The 20,493-nt window shown below is 64.0% G+C and overlaps 1 protein-coding gene across 4 annotated transcripts in view; it reads left to right on the top strand.

The window, feature by feature from the left end:
- RXRA (retinoid X receptor alpha) overlaps window positions 1-20,493 on the top strand; it is a 95,438-nt gene that overhangs the window by 60,958 nt on the left and 13,987 nt on the right. For all 4 annotated transcript variants that reach the window (XM_073221940.1, XM_073221927.1, XM_073221935.1 and 1 more), the window contains 3 exons: window positions 6,736-7,001; window positions 12,333-12,483; window positions 12,977-13,156. In XM_073221940.1, coding sequence (XP_073078041.1) covers window positions 6,736-7,001; window positions 12,333-12,483; window positions 12,977-13,156 — 597 coding nt within the window. Of the gene's footprint in view, window positions 1-6,735; window positions 7,002-12,332; window positions 12,484-12,976; window positions 13,157-20,493 lie in introns of those variants that run through there.

Below are 20,493 nucleotides of genomic sequence, written 5' to 3'. Positions count from 1 at the left end.
CGGTGGTGACGGGCCTGTGTGTTCGTCACTGTGTGCTCACTGGAGCCAGCACTGAGAAGTCCTGCCCTGAGCTTTGTTCTGGAGGGTGGCTTCCCTGGCTATGCTTTGGGGCTTTGTCTGCATGAAGGGCACTGCCCTGCAAGGATGTGCCCTGTCTGCTGCGGAGCCTGAGGTCAGTCGGAACCAAAAGGCTTTAGGTTGTGCTCTGGCTGGGACCCGAGGTCATGGTTTTTGGGTCACTGTTCTTTGTCCTCACACCCTGGAAGGCCCTGGAGGCCCCTACGAGAGGGCCCTGACCAGTTGTGTCTGTGAGCTCTGTGCCGTCCGCATCAGGGCCCCAGGGCCTGGGCAGCACCCCTGGGCCTGTGGCCCTCACTTCACGCCCCTCACATCTTGTGTTTCCTGCGCTCCTGCTCAGAGCCAGGTGGGGCCGAGGTGGGTCCAAGGGAAGCTAGACGGGGTCGCCGCCGTCAGAGTCCCCCTGGCTCCTGGGTTCGCAGGGCCGAGGGGCCGGGGGATGCGGTCAAGGGGGGAAAGCCCAGCGGCATGGCTGTTCCCGGGTGGGGAGCAGGGAGCTGAGACCTGCTGCCCGACTTGGGCGGGGGTTGGTGACTGTAAAGGAAGGGTTGGCATTCCTCGGTCCTTGAGGTCTCATGCTCACATGGAACCCAGACACTGAGCTCACAGGGCAGTGGCCAGACTTGGGGTCCCAGCATAACCGAGGCTCTCAAGGAAGCACTGTCTGCTCCTGACCCCTGGGGGAGCCTCGCCTTCTAGTCCGCAGCCCCTGGTCTCTCTGGGCACTGGCACAGGCTTGCAGCTGGCAGGGCTGTGGGCTCAGCAGGGCATCCTGCCTGTCCTTTGTCCTTCGGCGTCCACCTGCCTGTCCCCTCCTCACCCCTAGCCTGTTGTGCCCTGGGCATCCCCATCTGTGTCCCAGAGGGCTGGTAGGGCAGTGCTAGGAAGGAGCATTCCCACAGAGGCCGTGGTGGTCTCTGTGCGGCTTGTGGGGATGAAGCCCTTGTTGGGTGCCCAGGGGCCAAAGCCCCTAGAGCCCCTCTCTGTGGGTGCCGGTGGGCGGGTGGGTGCTGGGGTGGAGGAGTGCACGTCCTATTTTCACTTGGTTCACGCCTGCTCCTCTGGGGTCTGGGTGGGTCTGCCTCCCCCCACAGCCCTGCTCCCATGTGGAGCTGGGTGGGACCTGAGTTCTGGGCCTGGCAGAGGGAGGGGCCTGGGTCCTTTCTGGCCAGTTGGGGGGCCTCTCCTTAGGGTGTGCTTCCCTCCTAGCCCTGCTTCGAGGTCCCAGGCTTGGTGGAGGGCTGCAGACAGGCCAGGGCTGCTCCTGACCATCCATGAGGGCCGAACTGACCTGTGTCCTCCTTAGCTGGGGCTGAGATTTCGGGCTGGGTCGGGAAAGGGCAGGGTGACCCCAGAGGAGCTGAAATTTCAGCCCAAGCCGCCTGAGCTGTAAACCGACACTGGGCCAGGAGGCAGTGGGTTGATCCAGCTCCCCCTGGGGCTGGTGGTGACAGGCCTGGGTCTCCGCATGGCAGTGGGAGGCCGGCACACAGTGTGCTGGGAGCCCACCCTGCCAGGGCTCCTGGGGCCCATCCTTCTGGGCCCTCACAGCAGCCTTGGCTGGGGGCACACCCGTTTGACAAAAGGGTCTGAGGCCAGGGGGTGGTGGGCAAGCACCCCCCGCTCAGCAGGGCCAGCACCTCCTGGTGTTGGGGGTGTGGTGCCCTCCTGCCCCAGTTGCTGGAAGCCCTTCACCCCGTGGGGCCAGCAGAGCTTCCCACCTCCCCCTCTTGCTGCAAACACCCTCAGCCACCCCCAAACCCTGGCGCACCGTGGTCCCCACCACAGTCTCCGCCAGGCTGCCACCTCTCCCTCCCCCGCGCTGCAGGGGAAGCAGTCTTTTGGAAGGTGGGGCCTTGAGGTAGGCGTCCCAGGAAGCTCCTGGGGGCTGCTGGCTCCCTGCTGCAAGGTTTTGGTTCCGGGGGGTTCCCCAGGCAGGGGCAGAGCTGCAGGGCTGGGGGCAGATGCTTGGGCTCCGACCCAGTCCTGTTCCTGCAGGGCACTTCTTCACCCCTTTGTGCCCCTGCCAGCACCTCCTTTCTGGTTTTTGGGTGGGCCTCCATGGCCCTCCTGGGATCCCCTGGCCCACCCCAGCCCCCTGGGATCCTCCCCATGCTCCTCTGGTCGGAACACCTGTCCCTCCCCGAGGGGCTTTCTGCTGGGGGGCTGAGCCCCGCGTCCCGTGTCCTCTTCTTTCCCGCTGGGCGTGTGGCCCCAGCCTGGTCCTGCAAATTGAGAAAGACTGTGGAGGAGCCCTGAGCTCCCCTTTCCAAGAGTTGGGGGTTTCCTGGCTGCCTAGAAGGGGTGCATGCCCCTGGTGCAGCAGGACTGGCATTTCCTGCTGCCTCCCCCACTTCCACCGCCTGGCAGGCAGAGGCCTCCGGAAGGGAGTTGGTGGGGGTTCCCCAGCTTCCTGCTGTGGGGTCCAGGGGCAGGAGGGCTCTGGAGGGAGCCCACGCAGTTCAGGAATTTTGATCAGTGGTGGGGGTGTCCCTTCGCCCTCTCAGAGGGACATCAGGGACCACTGCTTGGTCGTTCTGACTGGTGGTTGCAGTTTCTGCTCACATGTAGCTGTGACAGGGAACTCACCCCCTCAAGCAGCCTGCGAGCTGTCAGTCACCATGACATTCTTTATTTTAACTTTACTAGATGTGACTCTTTACCTTCATGCTCCGGGGCCCAGGGAGCTACTCTGTACCTGCTCTGGGCACTGAACATTCCAGAGCATTCCTTTTCTGTTCCTTGGTTTCCATTCTGGCTTCCAGGTATTTGCATTTCGAGTTACTTTCAGTGGCCTGAAATGCTCTTTGAGCCAAGTGAGAGGTTGGTCCACCACCTCTCCCATGCAGCCTTCCCGGAATGAAACTGGGAGCCCTTTGAGGTCTGTTCACCCACGTTGGGGCTGCCACGCATCCACTCTGCCTGGATGGGCCTCTCTTGCCAAAGTTCCCTGTGAGCTCCTGTGAACTCCTGGGCCGTGGCCCCTTTCCCCAGAGTCCTGAATTGCACTGACGGCTGATGGTCCTGAAGTGGGTGTAGAGGGTGCCAGGGGTGTGAGGTGCTGGGCTTGGGGCTGGTGAGGCCCAGGTTCTGAGGGTGTGAGATTCGGGGATTGGGTTTCACTGCTCCCTCAGCGGCCCCTCTGCACCCCCTGGGTGGGGAGGGCTGGGTGTCAGCTGGTTCCCAGGTTGGGTCTGGGGCGTCCGATCCTGGCCTCCTGCAGCCCTGGCCCCCAGCGCCCCCCGCACCACTGAGTGTCAGATAAGTGTGTGGTGGCCAGCTGGTGGCAAGGCCCCTGCAAGTCCAAAGTATGACTTCTGAAGAATAAGGCCTTATCACAGCCTTGCTTATCAGTGGGTGGGGACAGATACTGGCCTGGAAGAGGCAGGGCCTGCGCGCATGTGGAGGGCGGGTGGCAGGGCCCCTCTGAGAGCAGAGGATGTTTAGGCATTTCTTTGCCTTTTCTTTCTAACATTCCCTTCCTGGCCAGAAAGTGTCTTTTTCCAGAAGACTCCAGAAAACACACCCAGCCCATTGTCACCCAGGCTCCGGGAAAGTGTCCGCTGTGGACGTTCTGTGTAAACAGGAAGCGCCCGCAGCGGGGGCCTGGGGGCAGTGGGGGTCGTGCTGAGGCAGGCATCAATGGGGGTGGTGTGGCTCCTCCACCCCAGACTCGGGATCCCCCGGGGGGCTCACAGCCCGGTTTGGAGCCATTGCTGGCACTTGGCCCCACACTGTTAGGCCGGGTAGGCGAGGTCCAGGGTGCAGAGAATGGGCGTCCTGCCTGAGGAACCAGGCCCCCTTTACACTTGGGGTGTGGGCTGCACCCCGGGGCTGCTCCCCCTTTCTCCTGGAGCCCACTTGCCCTCTGTGTTTCCTCTCCTGCTGGTTTTCTCCTCCATCTTTCTGGCTACCCCCAAGGGTTTTCAGATGGGCTGGGTGCCGGCGGTACCACGGGGGGCCGGTGGGGGGGTTTAGGGTGCAACCCAATGGCTGGCAGTCAGACAGGCTGCCTCTTTCCCTCCTTCCTTCCAGCCAAGCTTTCTCCTGCCGCTGCCTCCCCTCCCTGCCTACGGCAGCAAACAACCCAGGAGCTCAGGCCCAGCTTGGAGCAGAGGCCCAACGCCGTGTGGCTGCAGCTGTGAGCTGCTGCCGGCCAGCAGCGGAGGCTGCCAGGAGAGCCCTGGGCCCTCCTGGCACTGCTGGCTGCACCCCACCCCTTAAGGAGAGCAGCCCCAAGAGACACTCTCAGTCCCCTCCTAATTCGGAGCCCTCCAGTCCCCCAGGACTATCTGGGCAGTGCGTGGAGGTGGGGAAGTTACCAGAACAGAGGATGACTTCTGCCGCTTGGCCCTGAGATCCCCACCTCGTTTCCAGAGGTACCCCCCCGCCCCTGGGGGTGGCTGAGCCCTCAGGATTCTGGATGCACAACCGAGGTTGGGCCCCTGCGAGGCCTAAGCTCCTCCTGGTAGCTGCAGCCACGCTGGCCCTCCAGCGGAGGTGTCTGCAAGGCCCTCCTTTCCACCTGGAAGTCATCGGCTGCATCCCTGGGCTGCGTGGGAGGAGAGGGGCCAGCCTAGCCCAGATCTCTGCCTGCATCTTCCCGAGTGGGCGTGCCTCTCTCTGAGGAGATGGGAGAACGGGGCTTGGACGGGGGAAGCTGCTTGGAGCTCCTCATCCAGGGGGTGGTGGGAGGCTGCGGAGGCGGGCTTGTGGGGAGGGCCGGCCCTGTGGTATTGCAGGAGTCCCAGCAGTGGCCCTGGAGCAGGGGCAGATTTCTGGGATAGTGCCTTTAGGCGACGCTCTCACCTTCTCTGCCTCAGTTTCCTTGTTGGTGCCAGGCGGGGGTCCGGGTCATAAGGATCCAGTGAGATCAGGGGTATGCGGCCGGACCTCGTGAATGCTCCTGGGCACCTTTCCCTGCCTGCCCTCTCTCATCAGCCCTAGTTGCCCACCAGTGGCCTTCTGCAGAGGTTGGCTTGGGGGTGGGGTGCAGGACTAACAGGGCTGACTTGCAATACCCATTTTCGCCAGTAGGTGATGCTGCCATCAGTTCTTCAGTTTTTGTTTTCAAGCTCAGTGAAATGATTTATTTGCAGTTTTGTGAGTGGCTTGCATTTCCAATGTATCAGATGAGGCTCATTTGCCTGGGAAGTCCGAGAGGGAGCAGGGGCAGGCAGGCCCACCACCCAGGGCTTGACTGTGGAACTCAGGTCTGCTTCTTGCACACCTCCTCCTGCAGAGGGGAAGTGAGGGAGGAGGCTCCTGCTGGAAACAGGGGCATGTCCCTGAGGGGGGTCTGTGGGGGTGGCAGAGCCCCCGTGTCCCTGCTGGGAACACCCAGCCCCGCGGACTGGACAAGGCCACGGGGCCCTGGATAGGAGCGTGTGGGCTCTGGGTCTGCTCAAGTCCTGCCATTCGCTGGCAGTGTCCTCAGCATGATGTGCGTCCCCCCACACTCATTCATTCACACGGGGAGCGCCGAGCACAGGGCCGTTGAGTGGTGCAGCCATGGTGTGAGCCCTGGCCTTGGGTGCACGTGGACGGAGGCCACCCCGTGGCACCTGTGGTTCTGCTCGACTCCTCAGAAACATGCACGGCCGCTGCAGGCCAGGGCACAAGGGCCAGTGAGACCGTTTTGCAGATGGAAGGCTGAGGCCCAGAGAGTCAGGGAGGCAGAGCTCACTACCTCCTGTGGCTCAGGCCCCTGCTGCCTCAGGGCCCTGGGCCCTGGATTCACCCCCTGAGATCCTGGGAAGTCTCCTTCCTGCTGAGCCCTCAGGGTCGGGCAGGAGGCCTGATTAGTGTCTGTTGGGGCTTTGAAATCCCTGAGATGAAAGGCCCCGGTGTGGGAGGTCCCAGCCTCTGTGGGCTGCCTGTCTCCATGCCTGGCACACGCCAGGGCCTCCAGCCCAAGGGCCTCCCGGAAGCTCATCGCCCACAGGGCTGCACACTGCCCACCAGGCCTGGGCACACGGGAAGTGTGCGGGAAGTCAGGGGGCTGAGGTCTCCTGAGCAGGCCCAGGCAGTGTGGCCTGTTGGTTAAGGCCAGACTTTGGAGTGGGTCAGCCTCCCAGGCCTGGTCCCACCCTGCCCTAGGCAGCTGTGAGACCTCAGGGCCTCTAAAATGGAGTAATAACAGTATCTGCCAAATACCTAACTTCCCTCGTGGAGAACGTGGACTGACTTCTGCTGGGTAGTGGTTGCTCTGAAACGTCAGCCTTCATTATTTTTATAATTCTCAGACCTTCCCTTTGACCCAAGTAGATGGCAGAGGGGCTGGTGACTCCTGGTGACCAGGCATTCAGGTGGCCAGGCCTGGGGCGTTGGGGCTTTGAGTGCGGTAGGCCTCCTGCACAGATAGGCATCTCAGCTCCTGAGGGCCTCTGCTGGCCTGCTAGTCCGGCACCTGCCACGGACCCAGCCTGGGCCTGAGAACGGCCAGGCCAGGCTGGGGAGCTGCCTTGGGGGAGAGCTCCAGGCACCCCTGGCTGGCCTGGCTTGTGCTGGCGGGTTTGCATCAGGAGCCAGCAGGGCTGCCATGGGGGTGCCTGGGGCCTTGCCCTGGGCATCTTTGCCCTCTGTGGCTTCAGTGTGGCCTCTGGGACCAGGTGGTGAGAATTCCTGACCGTCCTCCTGTGGGTTCTTGTCTTGCAGACTTCTCCACCCAGGTGAACTCCTCGTCCCTGAACTCGCCGCCAGGGCGTGGCTCCATGGCTGCCCCCTCGCTGCACCCCTCCCTGGGGCCCAGCCTCGGCTCCTCGCTGGGCTCCCCAGGGCAGCTGCACTCGCCCATCAGCACCCTGAGCTCCCCCATCAACGGCATGGGCCCGCCCTTCTCGGTCATCAGCTCCCCCATGGGCCCTCACTCTATGTCGGTGCCCACCACACCCACCCTGGGCTTCGGCGCAGGCAGCCCCCAGGTAAGTGCAGTGGCGGCCCTGGGCCGGAGGGGGCGGGGCCTGGCTGGAGAGGGTGGGGCGGGGCCTAGCTCTCCACTCTCCTGGCATCTATCTGCCTTATCCTGTGGCCCAGGGGCTGGTGCGGTCACCTCCCTGGTCTCCAGGAAACAGCCTCAGAGGGGTGGACTTAACCGGACTTAGAGATCAGGTCTGGCTGACTTCTGAGCCCTTGCCCCTCAGAGGTCATCAGCCAGGCTCTGGTGGTTCCTTACCCCAGTGTGGTTCCCTCCCGTGAGAGGGGCTCCTTGCTCCCATGACCCAGAGCTCTGTAGGGTGGGGACTCCGAGCCCCTCGGGTTTCACCCCACCTCCCTGGAGCCCCGAGTCCTCGCGACTGCCCTTCCTGCTGGGCCCCGCTGCCCTCCTCTCGCTGTGCCAGGTGGTTGCAGTGCCCTCTGAGCCCAGACCCTGCAGGGGAGGGGTGCGCAGGCTCCGCAGATGCCTCCCTTCTCGGGGCTGCCAGGCCTCAGGTCCCACTGTGGCCTGGGCTCCTCTGCGTGTGATGGCCTTTTCCGCATCTGTGTGTTTCCTTGCCTACTTCTCTGCATCATTTGGGCTTGGGGTTTCTTTCTGGGTCAGTACATAGTTGGTGGCTGGCAGGACCTGGCTTGGTCTGGTTCTTGCTCTGGGGCCCCCAGAGGCCTGGTCCACCCTCCCTGGATGCTTCTTGTCCAAGCCCATGCAGAATTATCCTGAGTGCCTGGGCGACCCTTCTCCCAGCCTTGGGGGCTTCTGGCAGATTACTTGCTGGATGGCCAGAGACCTTCCTGCATCCCAGCAGGTCCTCGCCCTGTCTGGGGCTTGAGCTGTCCTTCCTGAAGCAGGTAGGTGCCCTTCTTGATCTGAGTGTCCTGGTCTGGGTTCAGCTATTCCTCCTGGCAGATGAAGGCCCGTGGTGGAGAGCTTTGGTGCGCCATCTCTGTGGGGCCTCAGGGCAGCCTGTGGGGGGGACTCAACGTGTGGGCTCCCCTTGCCCAGAGCCACACAGCTAATTGTGTCGTCTGTGTCCTGTTGACTCCCAAGCCCTGTTTGTTGCCCCTGGTGCCATGCCACCTCCAGAACAGTCCCCTTGTCCTTGGTCCAGGAAAAATGGGGCCCCATAAAGGTCTGGCTGGGCCTGTTCAGAGCTGCCTTGGACGAGAATCTTGCTGGCTTTTCTGGGGCAACCTTGTCAGCCTCTTTACACCTGGGGAATGCGTGCAGAATGGCTGGGTCTTGGCTGTCACTGCAGGACTCCTGTGCCCCACTCATGTCTCCTGGCCTTTCAGAAGCCACAGAGGCTGAGGGGCTGGCATGAGGGAGCCTCGGCTGTCTTCCTGGGCCTGGGTGTGCTATTTTTAGCATTGCTGCCCCACCCCCATTCTTGCAGGCTGCACAGTGCCATACAGCGAAGTGGCAGACGAAGGTTGGGCCCACACCTGTCCCCTCGAGCTCCTTGAGGCTCCTTGCTCGTCACAGGGCTGCTGCCTGCCCTGGGCACTGCGAGGGCTTATATGAGGCCGGAGCCTGGGCATGTGAATCTACAGTGGGGGCTGTGCAGAGGCTGGGCCCTAGGGTGCCCACCTGAGGGCCCCCAAACTTGGCACTGTTAGCCCATGTGGGGCAGGGGTGGGGCGCTGCTGGGGAGTGGGGTGTTTTCAGGCCACCTGCATCCTGTGCTGCTGTTCTCTGTGCACAGCGAGGCTCATGGCGTGGAGTGGGTGCTTGGTGACGCCGGTTTGCTTGTGAGCCAGGGGCCCGAGGCCCCTGTCGTCTGGTGAGGGTTGGATGTGGGCGAGCACCCGGGGGGCCCGGTGTTCCTCACTGTCCTGCTGCCCCTGTGCGGCGGGCCACCGGGCCGCAGCTGGTTCTGCCACGGTCTGAGCCCTGCGCTCGGCCTCGGTCCCCCTTACCCCCACCTCCACCTCTTCCTGCTGTGGCTTGTTCCCTGGGAGCTGGCTTCAGCTTCTGGGCTTCAGCATGTCTAGGAAACGTAGGGTTTCCTCTATACATGGGAGTGTGGGTGGAGTTCGGGGGAGGGGGGCTTGGCCCCATCCCCGGCCCCGAAACCGCAACCGCGAAGTCAGAGTTGCCGGAACCAGCGCGGTTCTCCGACTTCTGCTGTTGTCAGGGAGGGGCCTCTGCCGGGTGCTGCTTGCTCGAGTCCATGTCCACAAAGGGTGTCAGAATCCCTGAGTCCACCCCACTGGACCCCACCTGGCAGGGAAACAGGTGCCTGGGGAGGTCTGGGCAGAGCCAGGCCAGGCCATGGGCTCTGGTGCGTGAGCCACCCCATGTCTCTCCTTGTCCGGGGGCTCTGCCAGTACACCTGCGGTGCTTCACCTCAGCATCCAGGCCTCGCCAGCCCAGCAGAGCCTCCCCAGTGTGGGTCCTGCCCAGACCTGTGGGGCGGCCGGCACTGCCCGAGCCTCGGTGCACGCCACGTGGTTTGCCACCTGCCTTGATCGGGAGATGGAAGCCAGTGACGCCAAGGGCCTGCCTGTTCCCGGTGCCCCCACCCAGTTCTGGCTGAGCGGACTGCGGGAGGCGTTGCTGTGCGCGTGGGTGGAAGGGTGTGTGGGCGTGACTAGAGGAACAGAGCACCGAGAAATGGGCAGGAGATCCCCGCAGGGTGTTGAGGTGCATGGTCATTGTAGTAAGTCCTGGAACCGGAAAAAATGCCGTGGATGTGAAAAGGGAAACAGTGCAGGGCCTCCGCCCTGGCTGTGCCATGGGGTCTTAAGGCTTCAGCAAGGGGCTCCTGGCACCCTGGGTCTCCTAGGAGATGAGGTAGAGCGCCAGAGGAGAGATGAGGGACTGCCTTGTGCTCTATTCTGGAGGCTGTGAACCCGGCCCAGGGCTGGTCAGCCTGGCACTGTGAAGGGGCAGAACCTGGTCCTGGTGGCCATGTGGGGATGGCTTCCCAGTTGAGGCAGAGAAGCAAAGCAGGAGGTCCCATGGCATGGGAGGGTGGGGCCTCCAGCCCTGCCTTCATCCCCCACACGGGCAGGGTCTCCCCATGATCCCAGAGCCTCTGGCCGACAGCTGTGCCCATGGGAAGCCTGAGCCTGGGAGGGAGGGGACACCCCCGGCTTGTGGCCTGGGAGCCAGCCTAGCCTTGGCTCTGACCATCTTGCTTATAGCTCTTTCCCTGGTGGGACCCAGGCCAGCCTTCCCTGTTGTCATGGCCCTGCCTCAGTTTACTTAGGGTAGACACCAGTCCTGAGAGCCTGCACATGGGGGCCGGGACACAGAGCAGGTGGCCCCCTGCGCCCCCAGCATGGTCTGGGCAGCCGCAGAAAGAGGAAATGCCTGAGTTCCTCTCCTTGGTGCCTCCCCAGACCCAGCCACATGTGGCTGGGCTCCCCTTGTGGGGAAGACTGCAGCCTGGGGAGGCTTCATGCCAGCCTCCACCCTGGGCCTCCGCTCACGTCCTCAGTGGCTGCCCCCAGTGCCTTTGGCCCCTGTTGCTGTCCCCCACCCCTGGCTGCACTGAGTTCTCGCCCTTTCCAAACAGTCCCTTGGGTTCCCCAGCTCCAGATGCTGGCGGCCCCCTCTGCCTGGGTTGCTCCCTTCCACTGCCCGAGGCCTGGCCGGCAGCCTCCCCTTCTGGAGGCCCAAATGCTAAGGCAGCCGGTTTGTTCTGCCCCGAGCTGGATTCAGTAGCCCCACCACCACACTGCTGTGGCTGTGACTTGGCTTGGGTGCCCTGATGTCGGCCCCACACAGGCAGCCGTGTTATTTCAGTCCTGCATGTGAGGAACCTCGAGCTCAGAGTGGCTAAATGACCTTCCAGAGTCACACAGCGAGTGACGGCAGCTTCCCGGGGCCTGGAGGGCTGGCCCGCTTCCCCTTCTTGCCCCATCCCCACCCGGCCAGCAAACACTGCTGCAGCAGGGCTGTGTTCTCCGGGGCCTCGGGCCCTGGCTGGGTGCCTGTGAACAGTGTGTGGTGGGGGGGCACCAAGTGGCTCTGGGCCTCAGTTTCCCCCCTGCAGTGTGTGGGGCTCCCCTCGGTCTCTCCGCCAGCTGACGCTGAGAGTTCTGAGCTCAAACGCTGTGCTGCCACTTAGCAGCTGCAGCCCTCCGCCAGCGTCCCGACCCCGCTGAGCCGCCGGCCTCCCCGGGGGGTGTTCAGCTCAGAGGAGCTGGCACAGCAGCGCTCAGCAGACCCGCAGCGCCTTCTTGGCCAGAGCCCCCTGCCCTGTTTTGCAGCGGGGTGCCCTGGACCCCATGCCTCTCACGCCCCTTGTTCCTGTGTCCTGAGCTAAGTGGTTGGATGGAGCCCCCGGCGCCCCTGCAGCCCGCCTGAGTCCCATGGGGTCAGGCGTCCTCACGGAACCCCCTGCCTACCTGGGGGAGGAAGGGTGGGACCCAGCCGGGGCTGGAGGCGTGACTCTGGGCGCTGAGTGGTGGGAAATCAGGGCGGCGTGCACTTTGAGCACCAGGCTCTTCCTCTGCCCCATGGGAAAGGGGGATGGGAGCGGAGGCCGGGGTGGTGGAGGGAGCACGTGGAGGGGCCGGGGCTGCCGGCTGCCCACCCCCAGCTCCATCTGCAGGACCCGGTTCCACCCGCCAGGGGTTTGCAGAAGTGGGGGTGGTGGGGTGCTGCCGCCTGTGGAGACAGGCTGGCTCGCGGCGTGCAGCAGGAAGCACCTCTGGGCCCTTGGTGCTGACTTGAGAACTGGGGTGGAAGCAGCGGAACCAAAACTGCTGTGTCACTGTGGCGTGGCGCTGTTGCCGGGGTGACCGGCGAGTTTCCCACGCTTCCTCCTGGAGGCAGAGGCGGCTGAGGGCGGGGCAGGGGTGTGTGGACAGGGACGTGCCACCTCCCTCCCAGTCACGTGATTGGAGCCCCCGCCCTGTGAGGCCTGCCGGGCAGTGTGACCTGCTGGGGTGGACCCTCCCCACTATGACCAGGCCTCAGACCCCATCCGTGGGCCAGGGTTCCCAAAGTGCCTGCCTCCCTGGGAGGGTCACAGAACTAATGCCTCTGTCGAGGGAGCTCCCAGGAATGGGGGGCAGCTGTCATTTAGGTGGGTGAGGGGCCGTGTGTGGGCGGGGGCCTTGTGGGGTCAGCCCCGGGAGGGCAGTAGCCTGAGGGCAGCGCCAGCATCCAGCCAACACTCAGAGGGGCCCGGCCCGGCCATTCCCATGCTGCGTGGCCAGGGGTGGGCAGGTCCCTGAGCCTCAGTTTCTCTCTCTGTACAGTGGGGGTGCAGCACTATCCTCTCCCAGGGCTGCTGGGGACGCTGGCACGCGCCCGGGCACCCAGCAATGGCCTGCCAGAGCTGATTGTGGCATTTCCTCCTTAGCTCAACTCGCCCATGAACCCTGTGAGCAGCAGCGAGGACATCAAGCCCCCTCTGGGCCTCAACGGTGTCCTCAAAGTCCCGGCCCACCCCTCAGGGAACATGGCGTCCTTCACCAAGCACATTTGTGCCATCTGCGGGGACCGTTCCTCAGGTAGGCTGCGAGGGTGCAGCACGACCGCAGGGCCCACGGCGGGGCGGAGCCAGGCCGACAAAGGGGGCTCGGAGCCCCGAGGGCCTTTCATGTGGGGCGTGTGAGTGTGTTTATGTCAGGGAGACAGTAGGCGGGGAGGCCATGGTGAGCAGGTAGGCTGCTAGAGAGGAGGCGACAGCCGGGGGGCAGCGTGCTGGGCCCCTCCCTGCTCTGTGCCCTGGGCCAGGGACCCCTGGCATCATAGCACCGAGCCCGACGGCCCCAGTGGAAGGCCGCTCTACTGTCCCGGGGCCGCCAGGGCAGACACGGACAGGACGGGGACTTGGCGGGGGCCTGGGCCTCACCTTCTGTACCCCCAGGCCCGCTCCTTCCCAAGCGGAAGGCCAGGGTCTGGAGACAGGAGTCTGTGGACAAGGACGGATGGCCCTCCAGGTGGCTGGTGGTGGGCGGCGGGCGCAGCCGCTCGCTCATGCCCTGCTGTGCCCGCCCACAGGCAAGCACTACGGGGTGTACAGCTGTGAGGGCTGTAAGGGCTTCTTCAAGCGGACAGTGCGCAAGGACCTGACCTATACCTGCCGGGACAACAAGGACTGTCTGATCGACAAGCGGCAGCGGAACCGGTGCCAGTACTGCCGCTACCAGAAGTGCCTGGCCATGGGCATGAAGCGGGAAGGTAGGCCCCCTGCAGGGACGCCCACTGTCCCCAAGCGGCCGGCCCTCTGGCGGACGCTGGCTTCACGCTCCTCTGGCTGCTGCCAGAGGTGGAGGCTGCGCGGGGAGCCGTGCATCCCTGGAGGTGCTGGTCTTGGCCACCAGTCTCCCACTGGCCTCCATCAGGCATTGTTCTCACTCGCCTACCCTTAACTGAGCACCTGGATGCCAGGTTTGGGGTGACAGGAGAGGTCACCTTGGTCCTTCCTCGCTGGCACCTTCCGGCCCCTTTGAGCACAGGTGTAGGTCACACTCTAGGCGCACGGGCTGTGGGAGACGGGTGGAGGCAGAAGCACACGGAGGGCTGAGGCTGGAGAGGGCGGTGGGCATACAGTGAAGCCAGACTGGCGTGGGTGGAACCCAGGACAGCGGGTCCAGGGGCGATGTCCCAGCTGTCCAGTGAGCAGGGGCAGCGCTGACTAGGGATGGTGGGGTCAGGGAACGCCAGAGACCACTAGGACGTCCCCATCCCTAGCCTGCTGCATGTTGGGGTCATCCTGGGCTCCTCTTCCTCCTGCCAACCCCAGGCGCTTGGCATGCTTGGGTCCTCAGAGCAGCAGGACTCAGGTCACGGGCCTTGGATATGGGAGCCCAGTTTACTGAGCACATTTGTTCAGGGCTGGGTGGTGGGGTAGGTAGCATCCAGGGTCACTCCCTGAGGTCATAGAAGCTGTCCAACCATGCTCGGGGCCTCAGTTTCCCCATCTGCAGGCTCAGTGACTCCTGCACCCCGGGCAGGTTCTGCTTTGTGGTCTGCATCCACGCTGGGAGTCTCGTGCCCGGGGCCGCCTGGGGCTGGTGTCTGCGTGCTGTTCCCTTCTCTGCTGTGGCTGCCTCTGTGGCCCACGTGTGGCTTGTGTTTGTCTACCTCCTTCCCACAGGCTCCTGGTGGGGTTCCGGGGCTGGTGCCCCAGGGCTGAGGACTGTCCTCCCACCGTGGCTGCAGCGTGCCTCTTGCTTCATGCTTTTTTTTTTTGGCCTCCTCAGCCCCAGAAACCAGAGCCCCAGCCAGGCCACGTGGTCGTGCGGGATTCCTCCTTGAGGCCGCAGGGGTGGATGCAGCCCAGCCTCCCTGTGAGGGGCAGTGGGTCCACGGACCCCACAGAGCATGGCCCCAAGGCTCCAGTGCTGAACTGCAGCGGCCGGCCTGGGCATCTGGAGCGTCTGCTCGCTAGGCCTTCTTGACCGGGGCTCATGTTTCATATGTGCTTGGCATACTCTCTTGTGCTGGTGGAGAAACAGGCTCGAGAGGGCCCAGGACTTATCCAGGGTCCCACGCTGGGCTGGAATCCAGGCATTTGGCTCCCAGTGCAGACGTCATTCCTGTAGGCCAGCAACGAGGCAGAGGAGGTGGTGTGTGGCTGCCAGGGGGGCGGGCACCTGGCCCTGGTTCCTCTGGGCTCCCTGTAGTCAGGGAGGGCTTGCTGGAGGTTGGGAGTGCAGCATTGTGCCCAAGGGCTGGACAGTGGGCCGTTGGGGAGTGTGCGCTGGCAGTAGATTGGTGTGTGCCCAGGTGCCAGTGTGTTGGGGGGAGGTGGGCACGACACGCAGCTTGAGGCTCAAGGCTCCCTCGAGGACACCATAGCACAGAACAAGTGAGCTTGGATTAGCACCCAAGGTCACTCACTCACCGAACTCCATGCTCCCAGTGCCAGGCACCACGTGGCACGCTGGGCACAGCTGTGAGTTGGGGCGCCCCACCATTGAAGTGACTGTCGGATAACCAGGCAGAGCCCCCCAGGTCCGATCAGTGCTAACGTAGGGGACCTGGGGCACCCCACCATTGAAGTGACTGTCAGATAACCAGGCAGAGCCCCCCAGCAGATCAGTGCTAACGTAGGGGACCTGGGACACTAGGAGCCAGAGGAGGCACCTGACCCAGCTGTGGGCATCAGGCAAGGCTTGGGCGAGTGGGAGGTGTCCAGGCTGGTACCCAAAGAATGGCAGGGTGTGTAAGAAGACCACATGCCCAGCGGAGGGCACAGCGTGCGCAGAGGCTGAGGATGTCAGCAGATGCGCCTCCGCTGGGCATGGACGCCCTTCAAACCCCAGGGAGTGGCCCTCCAGGGCCTGTGGGCCTGTCCAGCAAACACTGACCCCTTCCTAAGGCCCCCTCAGTCTGTCCACTGCTGAGCCTGGGGAGAGGATGATGTCCCATCTCACTCTGGGGGAGCTGCAGGGGCTCGGGAGACCCAGGGTCGCCTGGTCTGACCGACCCCTCCACTGGTACCCTCCAGCTACAGTCTGGTTATGAACCCCTGCAGGGTGCGGGCCCTCACGGGGCTGCCCACCCCAGCTCCACGCTCACTCACCCACCGGGTGCTGTGATTCTGTTCCCACACCTCACAGACGGAGAAATGGGGTGCAGAGGACTGGGGTCCTGGGGAGGGCTTGCCAGCACAGGGCCTGGGCCGCACCGCTTGCCTGGTCCAGGGCTGGGTGCACATCTGGCACATTCCCCAGGCAGCGTGCAGCCCTCATGACCTCACTTATGGGTCGTTGGATAGATACCTGGTCCTATTGGGACCCAGCTCCCCTCTGCGTCTTACTGGATTTTTAAGTCACGAACATGCAGTAAAAACTTTCTTGCAAAGCTCTCTTGTTCCCCAAACACAATATAAGAGAGCCGCACTGGCTGTGGATGGCGGTTCTGTGCAGCCCAAGAGCCTTGAGAGTGGCAGTAGAGCGGGCTAAGGCCTCCTGCCAAGCGGGGTGCGGAGGGCAGCGCCTCTGCGTGTGGACTGACGAGGTGGCAGCCTGTTGTGTTGTTCCCTGGCACCTGCAGGGCCCCGTCCGCAGCCTCACTCCTGGGAGGAGTGAGTGGGGACCCCGGTGCAGCCTTGGTGCTGGCCGTGCAGAGAGCTCCATGTCTCCCAGGACAAGTGTCCCAGAGGGATGGGGCACCGCCCCCCTGCGGCAGCCTGCCCCTGGTGCTGGCACTGCCCCCAGGCCCCCTGGAACCAGCCCTGAAGTGCAGCTCTCTCCCTGCTGTCCTGGGTGGGCAAAGTGCTGCAAGGAGGGCTCCCTGGCAATGGCAGGGCTGTTGTCTGCATGTGTCGGGACGGCTGGCTGGGGAACTGGGCCAGGTGTGCCACCCCAGCCTTAGCCAGGAGAGATGTGGGACGTGAGCTGTCGGCTTCCAGCCCCGTCCTGAGCCCCCTGAAGTGCCTGCAGTGAGCAGCTGTGCTGACTGGCCTTGATGCTGCTTGACCCCTCAGCAAGGCTGGCGAGCTCCCTGTAAGAGGTGAAGAAGCCGAGGTTCGGACCCAGGCAGTGTTGCCCCGCACACTGCTGGGAGGTGCTCAAGGTTGGCACCAGGCGGGGCCCACCCTGCTGGGGGCTGGGGGGCCCCACCTCTGCCCTGGCTAATGAGGGATGCCGCAGGCTGATAGCATCTCTGTTGGGCAATGGCAGGGGCCTGCACACACAGGCAGCCATCTGGGACTCGTTCGGCAACATTCCGGGGAGGTGGGGGCTGAGGCCCTGGTGGGAAATACCGCAGGTCCGGCCTTCTGCCCGGCTGAGCCACAGCCTGCCTGTCGGAGTGGGTGGTGGCAGGCCCTGGGGAGTCTCCTGGTGCTTGTGGTCTGGGGGGAGCAGGCCCCACACTCAGGCTCGCAGTCTAATGAGGGAGACCTGGCCCCAGCTGGGCAAGTGACTCACTCTCCAAGCCTGTCCCCTCATGTGTCCAGTGGGGGCATCAGCAAGGTTTCTCCCCCTGGCCTGTGGGGGCGGTGTGGCAGGTGGCAGCAGTGTGTCTGGCTGGTGGTAGGTTTAGAGAGCGGTGGCCACACATGTGCATGGGTGCAAGTGGGTGTGCATGTGTGCATGTATGTGGTCAGTCTCTTGTGAAGACTCCTTGTCCTGGATTAAGTCCCTTGAGGGAAGGAGGGACATGTCCTCTGACCTGGAGGGACCTCACTTGCTGTGTGACCTCTGGCCGGATGCCCCCTCTCTGGGTCTCAGTTGGTTGGGCCTTAAGAAGAGGGGGCTGAACCAGAGCCTTTTGGTGAAATTCAGCCCTGCCTGCCCCAGGGACCATGCAAGGGACAGAGCAAGGGCCCAGCTGGCTGGCAGTGCCCAAAGCAGAGGAGGAGCAGGGCCAGGCTGTTGCTCCCCGTGCGTCTGCATGGCTCCTGATGGTGGGCACCCCGGTCACGCTGGCCGTTGAGTCCCCCTCTGGGCCTGGCGTGGCTGCGTGGGGAGGGTCGGCTGTGCTCCTTGGGCCTTTGGGCTCCCCAGCGCAGGGGCTTGCGGCCTCCCCGCCCTCCCAGGCTGACCCACTCCAGCTCTGCTGGGAGCATAACAAGGCCCCGTCTTTGCAGACGCCTCCCGCCGGAGGTTTTCCGGCGCCAGCAGAACGTAAGTCAAACATGACTACATCTAAAAGGTGATTGAGCTGGCAAAACATACCTCCCCAGGCCCCCTCCTACCCCCTCCGCTGTCTATAAATAAAACCATAATATTTATAATGGGGCTGCTCAGCCCTGCTGGGCCCTCCCGGCCTCAGAGCGCTTTGCAGAGCCTTCACTAATTAATTCGCGGCTGCCCCGCGGGGAGGCAGGTGCTGGCAGCTGGCACCCTCCTCATCTGAGGGCTGAGGAGGCTGGGACACGGGGAGGAGAGGGGCTTCCTGTGGCCGCACAGCTGTCAGGGGCAGGGCAGGGCCGGGGACCTGGGGCTGCCCGGCTCCAGAGCCCGCAGCTTTAAGCTCCTAATGTCCCAGGGGCGGAGCCTACCCCTTTGTGCTCGGGGCCTCAGTCTCTCCTCCTGGTGAAATGGGCTGGTTGAGCTTAACCCTGTGCCTCTCCGCTGCATCCTGGCTGTGAGGACAGACCCTGGGTACCCCCATCCTCAGGTTCTCAGGGACACGGGTTCCTGTCACCATGGTTGCTGGCCCAGGTTAGCTCGTGCAGCGGCCTCTCCTCAGGTGGGCTCTTCTGGCCTTTGACCCTGCGCCGTGACAGGGTGATGCGAGGAGATGCCTTCCTCAAGCCCAGCATGCCACACGTGGAGGGCTTGGGAAGCCTGGCTGTGGGGGGCCAGAGCTGGGCAGCCCTCCTCAGCCCTGTCTGCTCCTGCCACCTGCCGCCAGCTGAGCACCCCCGAGCCACACCTGCTGTTGGACAGTCCAGAGAGCTGGGCTTGCAGTAACTCGGCTGGAGGCCCCCTGTGGCTCCTTGGACAGCTGCTGTGCCCTGAAGGTGTCGGCTGGCCCCTGTCCTTGAGTCTTGCCCCATGGATGGAAAGTTCCTCGCTTGAGTCAGTTCTTTGGGTCTTGTAGAACACGGCCCCTGGCTCGGGGTTGGTTCCAGCCCCTTGTCAATGCAGAAAGGATTCAGGGCCTGCCCTCAGGGAACCCTGTGCCCCAGAGAGTGGCACAGATTGCCGCCAGCATCTCTGAACAGTCATCGGGGGTGCCCCAGCCAGAAGCAGCTGGCACACGGTGGTGGGGGTGTTGGTGCAGTACTGCTGCAGAGCCAGGCAAGCCCGGGGGTCCCAGAGACAGCATGGCAGGAGCCCTCGAACCCCCAGCCTGAAGAGCCCCGATAGAGGGCTGCTCAGCAGGAGCCGTGGCCACTGAGAACTGGCTGGGCAGGGCAGCGCCTGAATGGGGACACCCCACGTCCCCCACTGCTGGCCCCTCGCATTTGCCAAACCCATCTGGGGCCAAGGGCAGGAGGGCCTGGGTGAGGGGGCCTGGAGCTCAGCCCTTGGAGCCAGGGCAGGAGGCAGGTCAGGAGGTGCATGGAGGCTGCGAGAATGGGCAGTGGTGTCTGCTCCAAGAGGTGCCCATGGGGGGCAGCCTGTCTGAGGCCCAGAGGGCACTAGAACTGGGGATTCCTGTGACATGCTCCCGCTCTCCAGATGGGCATGGGTCTGGGAAGGAGCAGGGGCACTGAGAGCAAGGTCCCGCTGGGGGCAGCGCTGCCAGGCTGAGGACCCACAGGGAGGGAGCTCAGAGCTGGCCTTGCAGATGTGAACCTGGGGCGTGTCGGGAACCGGGAGGGGAATCCAGGGGGGGTACTGCCTGAGTGGAGGGAAGGAGGTGCCGGCGTCTGGCCATCCTGGTGGGTGCCCTCCTGAGGGCCTCAGGCTCCTGTGCAGAGCCCCCCTGCAGGGCTGGAGGAGGCCAGGTGGGTGGGGCTGTGGGAGCTACCCCTAGTGGGCTCCTGGGCAGTGTGACCTGGGGGTACAGCTTGGGACTTCTTGCAAGAGTCACCGTATTTTATCGTATGTTCTACCCTTGGGTCCCCCAGGAGCTGGCCAATTCCCAGGGCCTCTGGGGGCTGTGGCTTGGGGTATGGCCTTGGCAGCAGGATGGGGGCACGGCCATGTGGGGGCACACACCTTTATGCATGCCCAGGTGGAGGGTGGGGTCCTGGCAGGAGTCAGGGCTCTGGTGACTGTCTCCCAGGGACCCATACTGCCTGCTCCAGGGTTCCCATCAGGGGTGGCTGCCCTCCTCCTGGGACGGCTGTGGGCGCCAGACCCGGCCCATGGGGCTCTCCCAGCTCAGGATGGTCTTCATCTTTCACAAGGAGCTTTATGGATTGGGGTGCAGCCGCAAGACGGGGACTGGCTCTGCCCATCCCAGGTCCCCCCAGGGCTCTGCTCAGCCCTGGGCTTTGCAATGGGGGGCTGTTTCCAGGCCCTTCGCATCATAGATGGGTGGGTGGGCAGAGGTGTCACTGCAATGCTCTGCATGTGTGCTCACTAAGCTGCCACTGTGCAGGGGGGTCTCCTGGGACCCCGAGAAGCTGAGGGCCTCGCCTGGGGTGGGCGCTGAGATGCTGGCACAGCAGCACCAGAGGAGGGAGGTTTGGGAGAGGCCAGTGACAGTGTGGGGGGGCGTCCCTGGGAGAAAGGAGCCTGGTACACCAGGCCCACTCAGGCTGAGACAGTGCTGTGTGGACAGCCCCCAGCCCTGGGCTGGGCCTTTGACCGTGGCTTCTCTCCACTGCCATCTCCTTTGCCCCCACCCAGCATTGGTGCTGCCCCCCGAGAGGATGGAGTAAGTGTAGGGCTCAGCCCAGGAGGCTGTTGGAGCCCCAGGAGCTGTGGCAGGTGCTTGTGGGGCCCTGGGTGGGTTCCACAGCCTTGTTTTGGCTCCCTGGGGCCTCAGGCCTGCTGGGTGGCCCCCTTTTTAGAGAGGGCAGCCTGAGTGGCAAGGTCTGCATGTGTGCAGCACCCAGCTGCAGGGCCCCAGCTGCCCCAGCCCTCTTTGCACGTGGGCGTCACTGGGGGCAGCGTTGGACTGAGCCTGTCCTCTTCTGCCTCCTTCCCTGGCCTCTCCCC

This window comes from Manis javanica, chromosome 2 (genome assembly GCF_040802235.1).
Source record: "Manis javanica isolate MJ-LG chromosome 2, MJ_LKY, whole genome shotgun sequence".
Lineage (NCBI taxonomy): Eukaryota > Metazoa > Chordata > Mammalia > Pholidota > Manidae > Manis > Manis javanica.
Note: the sequence above shows the minus strand (reverse complement) of the source record. Positions and strands in the feature narration are given on the sequence as shown.